The sequence below is a fragment of the Chiloscyllium plagiosum genome, unplaced genomic scaffold (assembly GCF_037043375.1).
Source record: "Chiloscyllium plagiosum isolate Xiang-an unplaced genomic scaffold, Cpla_swu_hap1 HiC_scaffold_30, whole genome shotgun sequence".
Classification (NCBI taxonomy): Eukaryota; Metazoa; Chordata; class Chondrichthyes; order Orectolobiformes; family Hemiscylliidae; genus Chiloscyllium; species Chiloscyllium plagiosum.
Window position 1 is genome coordinate 26160972 of NW_028270168.1, and position 19496 is coordinate 26180467.

The 19496-nt window shown below is 40.2% G+C and overlaps 2 protein-coding genes across 2 annotated transcripts; one reads left to right on the top strand and one right to left on the bottom strand.

The window, feature by feature from the left end:
- Positions 1–439: 439 nt before the first annotated feature.
- On the bottom strand, positions 440–18016 carry tmem50a (transmembrane protein 50A). The gene is made up of 7 exons (XM_043717647.2): positions 17928–18016; positions 12258–12357; positions 10965–11077; positions 6007–6074; positions 5148–5240; positions 3272–3332; positions 440–3134 (listed from the first exon to the last, which is right to left on the bottom strand). Exons 2-7 carry the CDS (start codon positions 12354–12356, stop codon positions 3089–3091), a joined length of 480 nt encoding a protein of 159 aa, XP_043573582.1. The 5' UTR covers position 12357; positions 17928–18016; the 3' UTR covers positions 440–3088.
- A 95-nt stretch (positions 18017–18111) lies between these two features.
- Positions 18112–19336, top strand: snrpc (small nuclear ribonucleoprotein polypeptide C). The gene has a single exon (XM_043717646.2). The coding sequence runs from the start codon at positions 18139–18141 to the stop codon at positions 18622–18624; it is 486 nt and encodes a 161-aa protein (XP_043573581.1). The 5' UTR covers positions 18112–18138; the 3' UTR covers positions 18625–19336.
- The last annotated feature ends 160 nt before the right edge of the window (positions 19337–19496 follow it).

Consider the following 19496-nt stretch of genomic DNA (forward strand, 5'->3'; position numbering starts at 1 on the left):
GTTAACTGTTTTTCTTGTTTGACAGCTGCTATCAGATGAGTATTTCTTGCTTTTTCTATCTTTGTTACAAACTGTCCAATAAATTTTCCTTGAAATAAAAATTCTTCTCTCTTTTGGGCCATGTGGTATTCCAAATCAAGACCTGCAAAAAGTAGTTGCCAAATCTCTGCAAATTGGCTGAACTGCCAATTAACCAAATATAAGTAAGCCCTGAGTAACTTCCACAATAACATTTTTACCCTTATGAGGAGACAACCTTTATTATTGTCTTGGTCGCCTGAGTCAAAGTGTCAACAATGCAGAGATTTATAGTTAATCTTCTTGCTGATTATTTCATTGTTTATCTTCCATGGCACAGCATATCAAACAATGGCTTCTTATATCAGAAGGAACATGGAGAGTTCTAAGTACTACAATAAATAGATCCAGTTATTGCTCATCATTTTTGAAATTTATGATTTTAATACTTGGTAATTTTGCAATTGATGGATTACACATACACTTCATAATTAAAACAAATGAAAAAGTATTGATTACACAAAATAGCAAGTAATTAAAATATATGATTGAGCCCCATGGTAACTTTAACAAAGCAAAAGAAAGCTCATAAATGATAAATCTGCACTAAAGTCAACTTTTCATTACTTGCCTGTGCAAAATCAAGTTAGATACCAAAGAATTATTATTATGGCATTTTATAGGAATCCTTTTTACTTTTTTATTTTTAGGAATGCAACAACTATAGCAGAATATATAAACAACAATTACTAATAAGCTACAACTTAAAAGACCCTGTGTATGTCTGTATGAGAGGGGTCAACATGATTTGTAGTGGACATGGCTGCCAACATAATTCCTGAATCTCAAGATTTCACATAAACTAACATTCTAAGAATGCCACCACTGATCACTGGAGCTTCTCTATCATCAGTATTAAATGTTAGAAATATGTTGATAATTACCTTCAATTTAATCTTAAAACTGTCATTACAATATTCCCTCACTGTATTAGCACAGCTTTCTCCAAATCTGGTAACAGTCATCTTTCTTTGAACTACCCAAGTCAGTTATTGCTACTTACTTTTTCTGTTCAGAATATAACAAGTCATGTATTCCATCAAGTTGGACTTCTCATTGGAAAAGGGAGAGCATAAGAAAACCAGTAAAGTTAGAGGGACATTCGCCAGGAATCTCCAACTTACAAACACCAAAATCTTTAATGCAATCTTGCAGTGTTCACAAATACATCATTGTTTTAGCAAACAGGGGGTTTTAAGAGATTGAACAATGCAGATCTTATTTAGTAGGTAAAGTACCGAGATAGTAACTACACAAAGTATTTACCTGGCTCGAAACACCCAGAACATCTTAAGCTTGTGTAGAAGCATCATACAAACTAACATTAGTTTTAAATCCAAGAGCTTCTATATTTAAAACAAATATTAGGAATTTCCTGGAAACTTCTGCTGCAACAATATCCATAATATAAAGTTGCTTTCCAGCACAGGAGTTGAGGAAGATGTTGTGTGGGATAATCTGGTCAATGCTATTCTATTTTGGCAGAGCATTTCTGAATTAGGTTAAAGTGCTCGTCAAACTCTCCAAAACATAACAGGTCTGTCCCAATTTAGAACCCTGCAAAAACAAATTTTTTAGATTCATGCTAGTTGTAAGACAGTTATACCAAGTAAATCTAGACAGAGTGGGTTTGATATCAACTAATGTAGACTGACTCAGGACTTTCTGTTAAGTAAAGCTATTTGAAGTTTGATTTCTGTACTGCAGAATTGATTTTTTTTTCTAGTTTCCTTTTATTGGCATTTTGCTTGGATCAAATTTCCAAATGCAGAGATCAGCAAGTTCTAAATGTTAATAGTTATAAGAATCCCAAACTACTCATCATGTTCAAAATGATATAGTAACTGCACTGCCTGCCAGATTGGATATTTTCTGGTTATTCTAGAGGATGGAGTCTGAGACAAAAGGCAAGGTGGAGACGAATACCCATGTTAGAAGACAACAGCTATTACTTCCTCACTCCAAAAATGTGGTAAGAATGGACTTTCTAGATTAACAAAATAGATTATGTAGTGGGAGAAAAAATTAATATATATGATCAGTGAGTGATAATTCACCTTGAAACAAAGCAGAAATACAAGGCGGATTTGTGCCAAATAATGAGGCGGCTGGACATGAGCATTATTGTTGATGCTCCCGCTTTTAAGAAAGCTTTGTCTGTACAATACTTGCATTTGATTTGAATTTGCCAGTATGCACTTGGATTACTTTCCATACAGCATGGAAAGGTTAATGCAGCATGTTGTCTTTGTTGCATTTGCCAGTGCAATCAAGCCATCAATTATCAGGTCAGAAAATATCTCCAAAAGGTGTTAATTGCTGCTTACGGTTCAAGTCAAGCAGTCACATGACATCTTCAGCGCTTTTATTCCTTGTTCTATGATGAGAGATTGACTCCCTACTTGACAAGATCTGAATCATGAACCTTACAATTAGGCATGCATGGGAATTACAGTATGGGAATACTACAAAGAATGAGGAATATGTGACCAATGATCATAGTAGGACTAGCCAGAGAAGCATAGAACACACGGACAGAAATAGTTGAGCACCTTGTGAAACTATGCCCACCTTTGTATTACACTTCTTCCAGGGTTGATGGAACAGCATGTTTGCTATACCCTGTATGAATTAGTTTCCTGGAAATTATGGAATAAGGACATCACTGGAAGATTAACAATAAAACCAGTGACTCCTAACCCACCCTGCCCAGAAAATCCCAATCATTCTAAAAAAATAATCACAATGTTATACGGAGACTATTATCCTCCATTTTGAGTTCAACTATTGCTAGGTAACATTTTAATCTGTTCTACATAATTATATACCACTCATCCTAACAATGCCCATAAATAACCAAAAACATATCAAAGTCAAATATGAGCTCCAAATGGAAAAATGGTACAGCGTCAACATGTAAACTCAACAGTAAAAGTTACATTAAATACAGCAAGATGCAAGTTGTGAGAAAATACAAAATACGTAGTCAGTGAACCTCAGTGCCACATATTTACTGCCACAGATCCTCGGTACGTCCAAACTTGAAGACCAGACCTCTGCGTGAAAAAGAAATTTCAATTTTAAAAAAAGTTCTAAATTTCAGTTGCTCTCAATTGCTGTGCACTTTATTTTCTAAAAGGTTTTGGAAATAGCTCTCACATAGAATTTATATTACTGTAACATATATGCTTACCCAAAGAAGATAAATGCATTTTGGAAGAAGACAGCTATACCAGGGTAAACATCTGACTTTTCTAGAAAGAAAACATTTTTTTTTAAAAAAAACAAAGTCTGGAAATACTGAAAAGCAAAATAGTGCACATTTGTATCACACCAATAATCTTCAATACTCTCTGTTTTGCCCACAAGGCATGTTGTCTACTCAGTCTCACATATTCATATATTCATTGCCTACATATTCAGTTATATTCCAGATTTCAGGTTTAATAGTCCAATAAAAGTAAAGAACTTGCATTTACATAGCAATTCTCATATGATTAAAAAGTACTGAATAACTTTACAGCAAAACACTTAAACTGAAGGGGAGATTTTAATACCCTCCCCTGTGCTGCGTTTCTTGCGAATCATTTCAGAGAACATCTCTGGGACACCCGCACCCATCAACCTCACCGCTCCGTGGCTGAACACTTCAACTTCCCCTCCTAATCCGTTAAAGACATGCAGGTCCTGGGCCTCCTCCACCGCCAAACCGTTACCACCCAACACCTGGAGGAGGAACACCTCATATTCTGCCTTGGGACCCTGCAACCACACAGGATCAATGTGGATTTCAAGGGCTTCCTCATTTCCCACCCCACATTATCTCAATCCCAAGCCTCCAATTTGGCATAACCCTCCGGACCTGTCCATCCCCCTCTGACCTATTACCTTCTCCCTCACCTTCATCCACCTATTGGGCGGCACGGTGGCACAGTGGTTAGCACTGCTGCCTCGCAGCGCTAGAGATCCGGGTTCAATTCCCGCCTCTGGCGACTGACTGTGTGGAGTTTGCACATTCTCCCCGTGTCTGCGTGGGTTTCCTCCGGGTGCTCCGGTTTCCTCCCACAGGCCAAAGATGTGCAGGTCAGGTGAATTGGCCATGCTAAATTGCCCATAGTGTTAGGTAAGGGGTAAATGTAGGGGTATGGGTGGGTTTGCGCTTCGGCGGGGCGGTGTGGGCTTGTTGGGCCGAAGGGCCTGTTTCCACACTGTAAAGTAATCTAATCTAAAAAAATCTATCGCTTTCTGAACTACCTTCCCCCAAACTCCAACCCCTCCCATTTATCTCCAAGCCCCGATCCACTAGCCTCATTCCTGATGAAGGGCTTATGCCCGAAATGTCAATTCTCCTACTCCTCGGATACTGCTTGATCTGCTGTGCTTTTCCAGCACCACACTCTCGATTCTGATCTCCAGCATCTGCAGTCCTCACTTTCGCCTTGTCTATATCCTTTGGCAGACTGTTATCCACATCATTTGGCTACCCACTATTTTTATGTCATCTGCAAACTTAGTTATAGTACATTCAATTCCACATTAATATATATTGTGAATAATTGTAGCACCAATACTGGTATCTGAGGGGCACCATTAATCACAGATTACCCGAAAATATCACCTTTATCCCAATGTGCTATCTTTGATTAGTTTATCAAGTCCTCTATATATGCTAACATATTGCCTCCGAAACCAAGAGTTTTTATCTTATTAAGTAGCCTGTGTGGAACCTTATTAAATGCCTTCTGAAAATCCAAATAGGTTACATCCATTGCTTCCCCTTTATCTAACCTACTTCAGTAAATTTGATATTGAATATTCAGGGAATATTGAAAACAATGGAAATTCCATTTTAAAATCTCAACCATTGTTAAATAGCAACCTACATGAAAGCCTGAAATTTACTAAGCACTATTCACAATGATTACATTACTATCAACCTTTTTGCGCTGTTACTTTCTCTTTAGACTTTGAGACACTAACAAAGAAGTGACCTAACAACAGAAATAAATTATACTTAATCACTGGAGTTTCACAAAAGCAGATTAGAGGAATTACTTGCATTCACTTACGTGGCACAACATAACCACCAAAGAGGATCCACATGGACGCAATGAGAGATCCAAATGCCAACATAAAACCAATGAACAGCCAAATTCGAGCACCTGAAAAAAAAATCAATTCTCTTAAGGGAGTACAATACACAAGCACGGATAGAAAACTGTTCATGTTTGATCAAAATATACATTTGCAACTGCAGGACACATGCTCGGGAGTCTTTCCAAAAGTGTGCTACAAATTCATGTGCATTAGAAAGAAGATTCTCTATTAAGTAACAAGTTGGAACCAATGTGAATTAGAAAAATATTGATAAGATAATCTATTGCAACCATGTTATATTACAATAGCAGTACATTTTTGCTATGATTAAAATGACAGCCAGATTATTTTTAATAATAAGTCATAGATGCAATAAATTTCCTAAGATGATTAGCAGAATTGTTTTCCTATTGCTAATCTACTGCATAAATAAATACACAAAAGACATCTGGCTGGCCATGAGGTGAGCAGGAGCACAAATCAGATCCTTCAATGGGCAATACAAATCAACAGCAGAAATTCTGATGAAAGATGGACAAGAACATCCTGACCCTCATGGGTTACATTTGTGGGCAAAGAAAAATTGGTGTAACAATTCACCAATGTACTAACTTTATATATTTATTTTCTACATTTTTCTGTTTCTAAATCGATTCTGTTAAAGCAGCCATCAAACTAAGAGGATTCAGGCTCAACTTGATTACAGAGAATCCACAATACGAAAATCAAAACAAAGTAATAAAAAAATCAGGAACAGAATCTTTCTGGGAACAACCTTAGAGATAGCACAAATCACACCATATTATCGATTCGAATGATAAAGAAATATACCTGTCTGGCCCATACAACCTTCGCTATAGCCATCACCACGAACTTGTCCATTTGAAACAGCATTTATCCTGAAAGAAACAAACAATTTCAAATAAAGCTTTATCGCAGAATATGGTTGAAAACTTATGCTTCTGAAACAAATGTCCGATTTCCTGCTGATTCCATTAGGCAATTCAGAGACCATGTATAATTCTGCAACATTACATTGCAAGCACAACACATGCTTGACTAATGTAGTGATGATTTGGAGATGCCGGTGTTGGACTGGGGTGCACAAAGTTAAAAATCACACAACACCAGGTTATAGTCCAACAGGTTTAATTGGAAACACACTAGCTTTCGGAGCGCCGCTCCTTCATCAGGTGATTGTGGAGGTTCCAGTGCATTAATTAGAATTATGCATTCAATTTCCAGGACAAAGCAACTCCTTTCAATAGAAATAATCAAGAGTTAGATCCATTGCAAAATGTAGATGCTTATCAAAAAGAACAAACTTGGACATGCAACTAGCCCGGAAGGGCTATCAGAAATGAATGAGAGTATTTTTGAAGTAGCCAATACAGTGAAAACTTGAGTATCTGAACAAGATGGGCAGACACTATTTCATTTGGATAATTGATTATTCAGAAAATCGATTAAATGCTCGGAGTTTTAAAGTCTGCTCCCCATTCAGGAGACTGCAGCAGCAGATATTGTGCAACACCCCGCCCCCCCCACTCCCGTCCAGCACTGCCCCCCAATCCGGTCCAACCCCACCCCCGTCCCCAACACAAAGCACACGAGCTCCCCCTCCCCCCACTACAGGGTAGCCAACTGTACACCAAGACTGCTGCTGCCTGTGTGGGGTAAGTCTGAAATAGTACACACACAACTTTTTGACAGGTTCCATGTTTGCCCTGTACAGGACGATGGTGGAGAGATTATACCTGGGAAGCAGGGGTGGGGGGTTCGGGTACACCCCTGTGTAGAACTCCAGGGAGAGGGAGGAGAGGGAGGAGAGGGAGGAGAGGGAGGAGAGGGAGGAGAGGGAGGAGAGGGAGGAGAGGGAGGAGAGGGAGGAGAGGGAGGAGAGGGAGGAGAGGGAGGAGAGGGAGGAGAGGGAGGAGAGGGAGGAGAGGGAGGAGAGGGAGGAGAGGGAGGAGAGGGAGGAGAGGGAGGAGAGGGAGGAGAGGGAGGAGAGGGAGGAGAGGGAGGAGAGGGAGGAGAGGGAGGAGAGGGAGGAGAGGGAGGAGAGGGAGGAGAGGGAGGAGAGGGAGGAGAGGGAGGAGAGGGAGGAGAGGGAGGAGAGGGAGGAGAGGGAGGAGAGGGAGGAGAGGGAGTCATTTGGAGACGGTGCTGGTTTAATCACTGCAAACAAAAGACGCGATCACTGTTGGAAACACGTCCTTGATGTAATGTTTCTATCAGGACCTCGAGATCTCTTTCGGATAACTGGTATTCGGATAATCGAAGTTCCTCTGTATTTATTACCATGTTCAATTTTCCTCAGGATTTGTATCTTTTCAAATATTAAGCAATCTAATGCTTAGCAAATAGACAATAATTGTGCTCAAACAAAAATTAATTCTTAAACATCCTGCTCTATTGTATCCCAACCATTATTTATGTAATAGAGAACTCAAAAATTTAAAAAGTTCTAGTATCCTTTTTGAAATCTGTCACACCCTATTAAAAGGGGTTACATTTCCTCAGCTCTTTACAGAGTATCATAATTGACCACATTAAATTAAATATCTTTGGTTGTTGGAACAAACTCTATGTTTTAAATATCCAAATAGAATAAGTTCAACTTGATTTTAGACTTTGCCTCTTCCTTTTTCAGTTTGGTATGCCCATAGTGTTCAGGATGTGTAGGTTACATGCATCAGTAAGGGCTAAATATAGGATAATAGGGTAGGGGAATGGGTCCAGATGGGTTACTCTCCGGAGGGTTGGTGTGGACTTGCTGGGCCAAAAGGCCTGTTTCCACATTGTAGGGAATCTATTCTATTCTATATACATATTAATCTTAATATTTTGTCAAATCCACAAGACTTGGTTAGAAAAAAGCAAAGTTCCCTTTCACACACATATAGTTTACTTAATTTATATGTTAAAAGGAATTATACAATCATGAAAAGTTAAATAAAAAAAAAGACCTCATCTTAGCACAAGCATTTGAAATACAAAATATACAACAAACATTCTACTATATTCAGTTGGATCAGGAGAAAGCAGGCCTCTACAAACACTGATAAACACAAGAATTACTAATACCTAACAGACCAATATCCATACATTGAATTAGATAACAAAAGGTTTTAGATATTTAGAGGCATAGAAGTGTACAGCATGGAAACAGACCCTTCGGTCCAACCTGTCTATACCGACCAGATATCCCAACCCAATCTAGTCCCACCTGCCCATATCCCTCCAAACCCTTCCTATGCATATACCCATCCAAATGCCTCTTAAATGTTGCAATTGTACCAGCCTCCACCACATCCTCTGGCAGCTCATTCCATACACGCACCACCCTCTGCGTGAAAAGGTTGCCCCGTATGTCTCTTTTATATCTTTCCCCTCTCACCCTAAACCTATGCCCTCTAGTTCTGGACTCCCCCACCCCAGGGAAAAGACTTTGTCTATTTATCCTATCCATGCCCCTCATAATTTTGAAAACCTCTATAAGATCACCCCTCAGCCTCAGACGCTCCAGAGGAAACGGCCCCAGCCTGTTAAGCCTCTCCCTGTAGCTCAGGTCCTCCAACCCTGGCAACATCCTTGTAAATCTTTTCTGAACCCTTTCAAGTTTCACAACATCTTTCTGATAGGAAGGAGACCAGAACTGCAAGCAATATTCCAACAGTGGCCTAACCAATGTCCTGTACAGCTGCAACATGACCTCCCAACTCTGACCAATAAAGGAAAGCATACCAAACGCCTTCTTCACTATCCTATCTACCTGCGACTCCACTTTCAAGGAGCTATAAACCTGCACACCAAGGTCTCTTTGTTCAGCAACACTCCCTAGGACCTTACCATTAAGTGTATAAGTCCTGCTAAGATTTGCTTTCCCAAAATGCAGCACCTCGCATTTATATAGAAAGGTTTTATTGTAAATCTATAATTGAGCATCACCAGTTTCTATATTTTCTTTCTGAATCCATGTCCTATCTGGAAGCCAACCCACTCGTGGTGAAAAACCAAACTCTTCTTTCAAAAATATTTTCTAATCACCTTGTTCGGAGTTGTTATTACACACTGTTAGAGCAGGTGGGGCTTGATCTTCAGTCTCCTGGCTCAGAGGTAGGGACGCTACCACTGTGCCACAACACCCATAAATCAAGTTTTAAATTTTCTTTTAAATCAACGAGTTTAGAGATGCTACGACACACCTCTAAAGCAGGTGGCATACAAACCCAGGCAGGCCTCCTGGCTCAAAGGTAGGAACACATTACTAAAGTGCCACAAGAATAAGCCTAACCCAAGCTTTTATTTACAATAATTGATTTGAAACTTCACTACTGCCATGATGGGATTTGAACTTGTATCTCCAAACATTAGCGGCCATAAACTTCTTTTTAAAAACCGAATTCACGTTTATTTCAGTTGGCCACACTTCATCAAACTCACCCGTTTTTTTACTACCTCCACGTCTTTATGCAACTAATTTAAATCTGCTTGATATATTTCCTATTCAACTACTCAGAGATGTTAAGACACACCTTTGAAGCAAGCTGGATTTGAACCCAAGCTTCCTGGATCAGAGGTAGGAACACTACCACTGCACCACAAAAGCCCCTAACATTTTTAATCCAGCTGTTCACAGATGTTAAAGCACATCTCTGGGATGGATGGGACTTGAACACAGATCTTCTGGCTTAGATATAGAGGTAGAGATACTGCCACTGGACCACAAGCTCTTGATATTTTCTAACCAACCTGTTCGGAGCGGTTATTACACACTTCAGGAGTAGTGGACCTGGACCTGCTTGCTCCAAGGTAGATACACAATCATTGCATCACAAGAACACTTATCCAAGTTCTTTTTTTCCCCCTTACTCTGAAGGGTTATCACATACAACCGAGTGACCCTCCCACCATCAAAATTACCGTGACTTCTTTTTGCATTTTTAAATAAAGTAATAATCACCACCAGTGAAAGCACCCATGTAGCAACTGAGCACTTTCAAGCAAAGCCCACCATGGGCAATGCAAATCATCATATTTTTTGGGGGTGCGGAAAGTAAGAAGCAGGAAGGCACTAAATCAAAATGGAGTTGGAGGGGGAAATAAAGCACTGTATTGCCCATCCTATCCTACCTATCTCTCTCTCTCTAAAAGGCATAGAGAATACTGATGGGCACTGTGTGCTCCCTCTCCCAGGACACCCAGGCACAAATGTAACCAGAGAATCCAAGCTCTTAAATATTAAGTCCAATGAGCATCATCTATCCTTAAGTAATTCTGGATCCATTTACAGTTTATACTTAAAGCATATTGTCAATTTTTTTTCTCTCAGAAGATAGACAATCTGTGGAATTCTTTACTGCAGAAGGCTGTAGAGAATTGATCCTTAAGCATATTCACGGCTAAGATACACAAATCTTTAATCAGAGGGGAGACAAGGGTTAAGGGGATAAGAAATGAAAGTAGAGTTGAAGTAGGGCTGAATGGTTGACTTCTGTTCGTGACTCTTGTGGTCTTATGATGCGGCACAGCTTATTAGAAATAATAAATGCAAATATAAATAATAACTTTCAATATATAGCACCTTTAATGCAAGTAAATATTCAATTATACTTATCAGGAATTGACTGCACAAAACTGGAGAACAACAAGGACCTAAGGGTGCACCATATCAAACTCAATGAAAATAGCAGAAATGAGAATTACAAGAAAGATTGGGGTGGCTCTCTGGTGGTAATGGGGAACTGGCATCATCTTCAAGACAGCTAAAGCCCACTTCTACTTACATGAGAAATGCAAGTGTTGCTATAACACCACAGGTGTGGTAGGAGTGGTTGAATTTGTCCATTTCAGGGTACTTCACAGCAGCATCAATGATAACCCACCAGCCTGTGAAAAACTAAAGAAACAAAATACTTCAAGATTCTATAACTGAATCATATAAATAAAATTTATGACTCGATTTCATCAAATCAAACAGCCATATTTCAGTGTACAAATAAAATACCTTATAAACGAAATTAACGGACTAAGACAGGGCAAAAGAAGTGTTCACAAAGTTCGTTAACACAGAGAAGATTCAATCTCTCCTCTCCTTCAAATTTAGTTGTTCTAAAACCAAGACAGCAGCACCAATGTTTTTTACTTACCTCAGCTTATAGGTTGTGATAAAGTTACTAGATACTTGCTCTTGATCATATTATAAGCAACCTTTGACAGCACTTTCCAAAGCCATAAACTCTCCCAATTTGAAGGCATCAGATCCACCTGCAAGTTCCCCTCCAAGTCATACACCATTCTGATTTGGAACAATATTGTATTCCTTTATTGCCACTGGGTCAAAATCTTGGACCATTCTTCCTAACAGTACTGCAGGTACTCTTACATTGCAAGGTGGCAGTCAACACCTCCTGCTCCAATTAAGGGTAGGCAATAAACATTGACTTCACTCACATCCAGTGAATGAATAAAAAAAAAACATACATACAACATTGGGTAAGAATGGGATTTGGGCTTAACTACAACTATCCTATAGTCAAACATATGCCAAGACTTACTTCTGAATATTAGTTCGAGTAAAGTAGTAACCGCTATCCAGCATCTATGCAATTGCCAAATCCAAGGTATTAATGTCTTCAGGATAAAAAAAATTATGAAATTTTGAAGAGTGGAGGGAGAGGGGAAGAAAAAATGATTTGTGTTGCACAGAAATGAGTAGACTTCAACTAGCAGCTGATCCACTTGACTGGACCAACCCATAAACTGTGTGCACTTTCCTATTACTATACTTACTACTTAAATGCTGAATCAGTTGCATAGATCAACTATAATAATCAATTCCTGAATCAACATATCAACGCATATTCAAGTGATGAGGATACTACTTAATTGTGGAAGAGAGCAAAATAGTGCAACAGGTGGTATTATAAGGATTATGGTGAGAACAAGATGCTCTAGAGCTTAGTTACAACATCAACTTATTAGCGCTTCTTCATCAGGGACAAATCTTGCACCCAATCTAGTCCGAAACATCAAATCTATGATTATTTCTTACAGAGCAATAATGCAGGGATACATACCAACACACCAGCAGCCATTGATGCAATGGCATTTCGTTTTTCACTCCAGTCAATACATTCACATTCTGGACATCTGATGTTATCTAGAAATCCAGACATCCTGCAAGCCCAGAAAAAAGTTTTTTTACATTTAGTTTTTCTTTTCCAACTAAACACACATCTATATTCAAACTGATAAATATTACAAAACCAGAATTGTTCAACACATTCAGTTGCTTCAATCAACATTTGATCTTTTGAAGAATAATTCAGTTAGCCTCATTCCTCCACTCTTTCCCTATATCGTTGATTTTTTTCTCTTCATTAATAGCTGTTCCATTCAAATTCCAACCCCTTATTATGTAAAAACAATTTTCCTTACGTCGCCTCTGGTTCTCTTGACTACTTCCAAATTTGTGCAATCTGTTCATTAACCTTTCCACCACTGGACACACATTCTCTATTTCCACTATCAAAATCCTTACTAATTTTGAATCTTTAAAATCTCTTATCCTTTGTTGTCCAATGTGGAACAATTTACAGTCACATAGATCAACTATAATTATCAAATCATGGAGCATTCCAGGTCAAGCTGTTTAGTATACTGCCTAAATCCTTATGATGGTGTGGTGTCCAAAATTAAAGACATTTTACCAGCTGGGAATGAACTATTTTAAATAGATTTAGCATAACTTCCTGACTTTTGTGTTTTTGAGAACAGAATCACAAAGCAAGGTTTTGAATTGAGGGATGATCACAGCAAATTGGGCCAAATTGCTCATAGGTCAACCTAAAGATAAATGCTGAATAATATTCACTATGATACAAAACCAGTTTACATCCTTGGTGCAAACACCTGACTTGGATAGTTACTCAACCATGGTCAACAAATAAGGTGAGAGATATTCCTGTACAAAAACTAGTAAAACCTACACTGTTGAAAGGATTTGATTCCACTGGAGAAGGTGCAAATGAGATTCATCAGGATGTTGCCTGGGGTGAGAAGTCTCAGTTATAAGGAGAGATTTGATAGACTAGGTTTCTTTTCCTCGGAGAAGAGGAGGGCGAGAGGAGATCTGATTGAGTTATACAAAATGATAGGAGGCATAGACAGAGTAGATCAAAAGAACCTCTTACACACGGCAGACATGTACATGACCAGAGGGCAGAAGTTTAAGATGAGGAGCAAATGGTTTAAGAGAAGATATAAGAATAGGAAGGGTTTAGAGGGAGATGAGGAAAGGCTTTGTCCCCCAGAAGGTGGTAAGACATATGGAATGTGCTACCTGAGAGGCTGCTGTAGGGAAGTGCTCTCAACGAAACACCAACCCTCTGAAGAGTATCCCACCCAGACCTGCACCCTTATCCCATTATTTTACATTTTCCCTGACTAATGCCCCTAACCTACACATCCCTGAACACTATGGGCAACTAAGCAGGCCAACTCACCTAACCTGCACACCTTTGGACCGTGGGAGGAAACCAGAACACCCAGTGGAAACCCACACAGATATGGGAAGAATGTGCAAACTCCACACAGTCACCCAAGGCTGGAATCAAACTTGGGTCCCTGGTGCTGTGAGGCAGCAATGCTAACCACTGAGCCACTGTGCCGCCCACTTAAGAAGCATTTGTATGAGTACTTAAAATGCCAGGGTATAATAGGCCATGAGCCAAGTGCAGGTAAATGGTAATAGTGTCTTTTGATGTTTGTTGATTAGCATAAACACAGTGGGCTGAAGGGCATGTTTCCATGCTCTAACTGATGCCCTATTGTTTAAAGGTAGAGCTTTTCCAAAAAAGTGCCTTAATCAGAGTTGAATAAATAGGGGAAAGCACTACTTAACATCACATTATCTCCACAACTTCAACTCAAATACAGTCTCCAGCCACTTAAACTCAGGCAGAAATCACTTGAAATAACTTTAAGGGCCTGGAAAGCAGACAGTTTCAACGAGGGAAAAAAAAACTTGCATTTGTCTAGCATATTTAACATCAAAATTAAAAGTCCCCATTTTACTTCACAAACAGAAACCAAAATAACTCGGGGATATTACGAGGAATGACAAAAGGCTTAGCCCAAGACTAGGCTCCAAGGAGAGTCTCATGCAGAAACGATTGTAGCCAGGAAAGTTTAAAGTGATTTTAGTCAGATGGGCAATGGGCCAAGGAGCAGTAGATAGAGTTTAATTGCAGATGGAGTTTAATATAGATAAATGCAAGGTGATGCATTTTGGAAAAGTGAATCAGGACAGGACTTATACACTTAATGCTAAGGTCCTGGGGAATGTTGCTGAACAAAGAGACCTTAGAATGCAAGTTCATAATTCCTTGAAAGAGGAGTTTCACGTAAATAGGATAGTGAAGAAAGTGTTTGGTATGCTTGCCTATTAGTCAGTATATTGATTACAGGGTTTGGGAGGTCATGTTGCAGCTGTACAGGACATTGGTTAGGCCACTTTTGGAATACTACATGCAATTTTAGTGTACATGTTATAGGAAGGATATTGTGAAATTTAAAAGGGTTCAGAAAAGATTAACAAGAATGTTGACAGAGTTGGAGGGCTTGAGCTACAGCTGAATAAGCTGGGGCTATTTTCCCTGGAGCATCGCAGGCTGAGGGGTGACCTTCTAAAAGTTTATAAAATCATGAGGGGCATGCATAAGGTGAATAGCCAAGGTGTTTTCCCCTGGAGTGGGGGAGTCCAAAACTAGAGGGTATGGGTTTAAGGTAAGAGGAGAAAGATTTAAAAGAGACCTAAGGAGCAACATTTTCATACATAGCATGGTGTATGTATGGAATGAGTTGCCAGAGGAAATGGTGGAGGCTGAGACAACAACATTTAAGAGGCATCTGGATGGATATAAGAATAGGAAGGGTTTAGAGGGAGATGGGCCAAATGCTAGCAAATGCAATTAGATTAATTGGGATATCTGGTCGGCATGGAGGAGTTGGACCGAAGCTTCTGTTTCCGTGCTGTGCAACTCTATGACTCTATAATTCCAAGGTCTGGAGCCCAAATAGTGAAGATACATGTATCAATGGTAGGGTTCAGACAGTATGCACAAATGGAAGGAATAAAAGGAAGGACTCCAGGGATTGCAAAGGAAGTTGCAGGAATTAAGGAGGTTATACAATGAAGGCATTAAATATGTAAATCAAACTTTTAAGCAAGGACATGGGTGATGTGTGCAGAGCTCTAGATGATAATAATTTATTAAAGTATAGAATGAGGTACCAGAATGACGATTTCTGTAACAGATGAGTTATTGGAGGAGCAGGCAGGTCATAACACAGTAAATATGAGACCATAAGCTCAGCTCACAGACTGAGGACAGGGACAAAGTGCCAGAATGCAGGGTTTGTGAAAACATAAGATAGAATGATCATGCAATATGCTCAATTCAACATGAGATCAACTAGTTGATCTGATAATATAAATAAGTAGTTTCAATAATTTAATATAGGCATTGTTCAATAGTTCGATATTACTGTTTGGAATTTCAAAGAATGACAGGTGATCTTTGAGACACACAAGATTCTTAAAAAGCTTGACAGGATAAATACTGACAGGATGTTTCCCCTCATGAGAGAGTCTCGGATCAGTGTACATCGTCTCAGAATTAAGGGGCACCAATTTAAGACTGAGTTGAGGAGGAACTTCTTCACAACAGAAGGTTGACAAACTTTGTAACAAGATTAGAGTGGTGCTGGAAAATCACAGCAGGTCAGGCAGCACCTGATAAGCAGAAAAAATTGATGTTTCGGGCAAAAGCCCTTCATCAGGAATGAAGGGCTTTTGGAACACTTTGCCACAGACAGCTGTGGAACCAGAGTCATCGTGTACATTTGAGAACATAGCAATAGCCCTTCAGCCCCTTGAGCCTGTCATGCTACCATTTAATGGATTGATCTGTGGCCTATCTCCAAATACTTGCCTTTGTATAATGTCCCGTAATACATTTGCTTACCTGAAATGTATCTAGCTCAGATTTAAAAGCAACAACTGATCCAGCATCCACTGCTGTTTGTGGAAGAGTTCTGAACATCTACCACTGCGTATAGAAGTACTTCCTAACATCTCTCCCGAACAGTCTGGCCCTAATTCTCAAACTATCCCCTAAGTCTACAAAGTTCAAAGGCTAGGATAAATATTCTTGATGAGTAGGAAATCATGAGTTAAGGAAAGGGCAGGAAAATGAATATGAGAAGCCATGTATTGAATATCAGGCTCAAGGGGTCAAATGGCTTACATCTTGGAGTGCAAGTTCATAGCTCCTTGAAAGTAGAGTCACAGATATCTAGGACAGTGAAGGTGGCATTTGGTGTGCTTTCCTTTATTGGTCAGAGTACTGAGTATAGGAGTTGGGAGGTCATATTGAAGCTGTACAGGATGCTGGTTCAGCCACTTTTGGAAAATGCAATTCTAGTCTCCTTTCTATCAGGAGAATGCTGTGAAACTTGAAAGAGTTCAAAATAGATTTACAAGGATTTGCCTGGGTTGGAGGATTTGAGCTATAGGTAGAGGCTGAATAAGCTGGCGCTGTTTTCCCTGGAGCTTTGGTGGCTGAGGGGTGACCTTATAGAGGTTTATAAAATCATGAGGGGCATGGATAGGGTAAATAGACAAGGTCTTTTCACTGGGGTGGGGGAGTCCAGAACTAGAGGGCATAAGTTTAGGATGAAAGGGGAAATGATATAAAAGAGACCCAAGGGGCAACATTTTCACGCAGAGAGTGGTGTGTGAATGGAATGAGGATGCCAGAGGAAGTGGTGAAAGCTGGTATGATTGCAACTTTTAAAAGGCGCCTGGATGGGTATATGAATAGGAAGGGTTTGAAGGGATATGGGTCAAGTGCTGGCAAATGGGACTAGATTAGATTGGGATATTTGATCAGCATAGGCAAGTTGGACTGAAGGGTCTGTTTCTGAGCTGTATATTTCTGTGACTTTATGATTCTGTCAGTTCTTATTTCTTCTGACTTCTTCATTAAAAAAAAAATCAGTTCTGGTACGTCAGCATACTTTAAAATCTACCTACATTGAAAATAAAACCATTCTAGCTCCTTCCAATATAGAATAAATATTCTTAAATATAGTATCATGAGAGACTGAAATTTGCCTAAGTCATGAATGTCATCGAGAGGCATAACATTTGCTTAAGTAACTACGTACAGCTTCTTAAACAAAAACAGAAATCGCTGGACAAACTCAGCCGTTCTGACAGTATCTGCGCAGAGAAAGCAAACGGCCGAGTTTTTCCAGCAATTTCTATTTTGTTTCAGATTATCGTCATTCGCGGTTCTTTGCTTTATTTTACCACTACCTTCTGGACACGATAGGAAATAACCATGTCTTTAAAACATGGTTATTTTTGGAGGAGGATGTAAAGCCATCACAAATTTTAGACTGAGACAAGCCTGAGAAGCGAAAGGCTCGGCCTTACAGTGCTCTCGGGATTTGTAGTCCTGCAGAAATTTCACTTCTTCCCGGGAGCTGAAGACACAGCTTCCAGAAAACTACATTTCCCAGTGCGCATGCTCCACCCAAAGCGGTGCCGACCCTTTAGTGCTCCAGCAACGCCTCAATATATCTCTATTTATAATAGTAGCAACGACGACGTCTACTGCGAAGCTGTAAGTTAAACGATTAAACTTAAAAAAAAACCGGTCTATACGAGAAATCCATACTTGCTCAGCCACCGATAGAGACGATCACAAACAATACTGCATCCACCCTCCAACAACAGCTGGAGATGCGCATGCCCGTTAGGGTCGGACCATCACGTGATCAATGATGGAATCGGCGTAGTGACATCAGATGGAGTGACGCAGAAATAGGTATATAAAGGACTGTGGCGGGTCCGGCGCATGCGCACCACCTCGGCGTCCGGCCGACAACATGCCGAAGTATTATTGCGATTACTGCGATACTTACTTAACACACGACTCGCCGTCTGTCCGCAAAACCCACTGCGAGGGCCGCAAGCACAAGGAGAACGTCAAGGACTATTACCAGAAATGGATGGAAGAACAGGCCCAGAGCCTCATCGATAAGACCACCGCCGCTTTCCGCCAAGGGAAGATCCCGCCCACCGCACCGTTTCCGGCGCCGGCCGGTCCTCCTCCCGGTGGGGCCGCTATCCCGCCGCCTCCCGGCAATGTCGGTGTCCCACCGCCGCGGCCTGCCATCCTACCGGGCCCCCCGATGGGAGGGCCGCCCATGATGCCGATGATGGGCCCCGCGCCTCCCGGTATGATGCTAGTAGGTCACGGGATGAGGCCGCCTATCGGGGGCCCGATGCCCATGATGCCGGGGCCTATGATGGGGCCTCACCGGCCGATGATGGTGCCTTCCAGACCTGGGGTGGTCCGCTCGGGAAGATAAGCAGTGATTTACATTGTGAGGTTTACTCAGTGCAACTTTTCATATTTTTCCCCCACCGAAGCAAAGGCCGCTGAAGGACAGCATCGGCGGTTGAAGATCAGATTTGTAAACTTCTTTTGTTTTAAGAAACTGCAGCAAGTCGCATGTCAGCCGCCATCTTCCCGGCCAACCACCAACCATGGTTAATGTGAGCGCGTTTCTAAATGACGAATCGTGATTCAAACTGAAATACTCTCTAGAAATCGCCATTTACATTCGGAAATGGCTGATACCCGTTTTCGAAAGCGTTTTGTTGATTCTGGCGTCCTCTAGATTGTGCAGGAAACATGGCCCAAGTTGCAATTTTTTTGACTGCCCCCAATCTATTTCACAGTTCAATGGCATTTTGTCTTTCTAAGTAATTTCAGTTCGAGTTCCTCCTCTGCCATTTATACTGTAATTCCTTTTTTTCTTTTACCAGTGTAAATTTTCCTAACTTTCTAAAAGATCTCCAAACACACTGGTTGACTGTACAAGAAGCAGTGAGCCATTAACATTAGGTTAAATTGTAATTGGAATGTATTGTTTGTTCCTTGATCTTGGGTAATTGAACAACCAACTGCAGATCTTAATTTGAAAATACTTATATTGAACATGTTGCATTTATTTTGTAATCCTTAATTTAGTGTTTGAAATATTACATTTTAAAAATTGTAATAAATGCTATATGTTGTATGATTTGTCGTCTGCATGTCTTTGGGAACTGCAGTTTCTAAGCCAACCGAAATAATTTTCATCTTGTCCAGAAATAACTTGTAATTCATTTGTTCCAGTAGAAGTTATGCATTTCTGCTCTTTCTAAATACCTTCTCAGTGGAATGAAAGTGCCATGT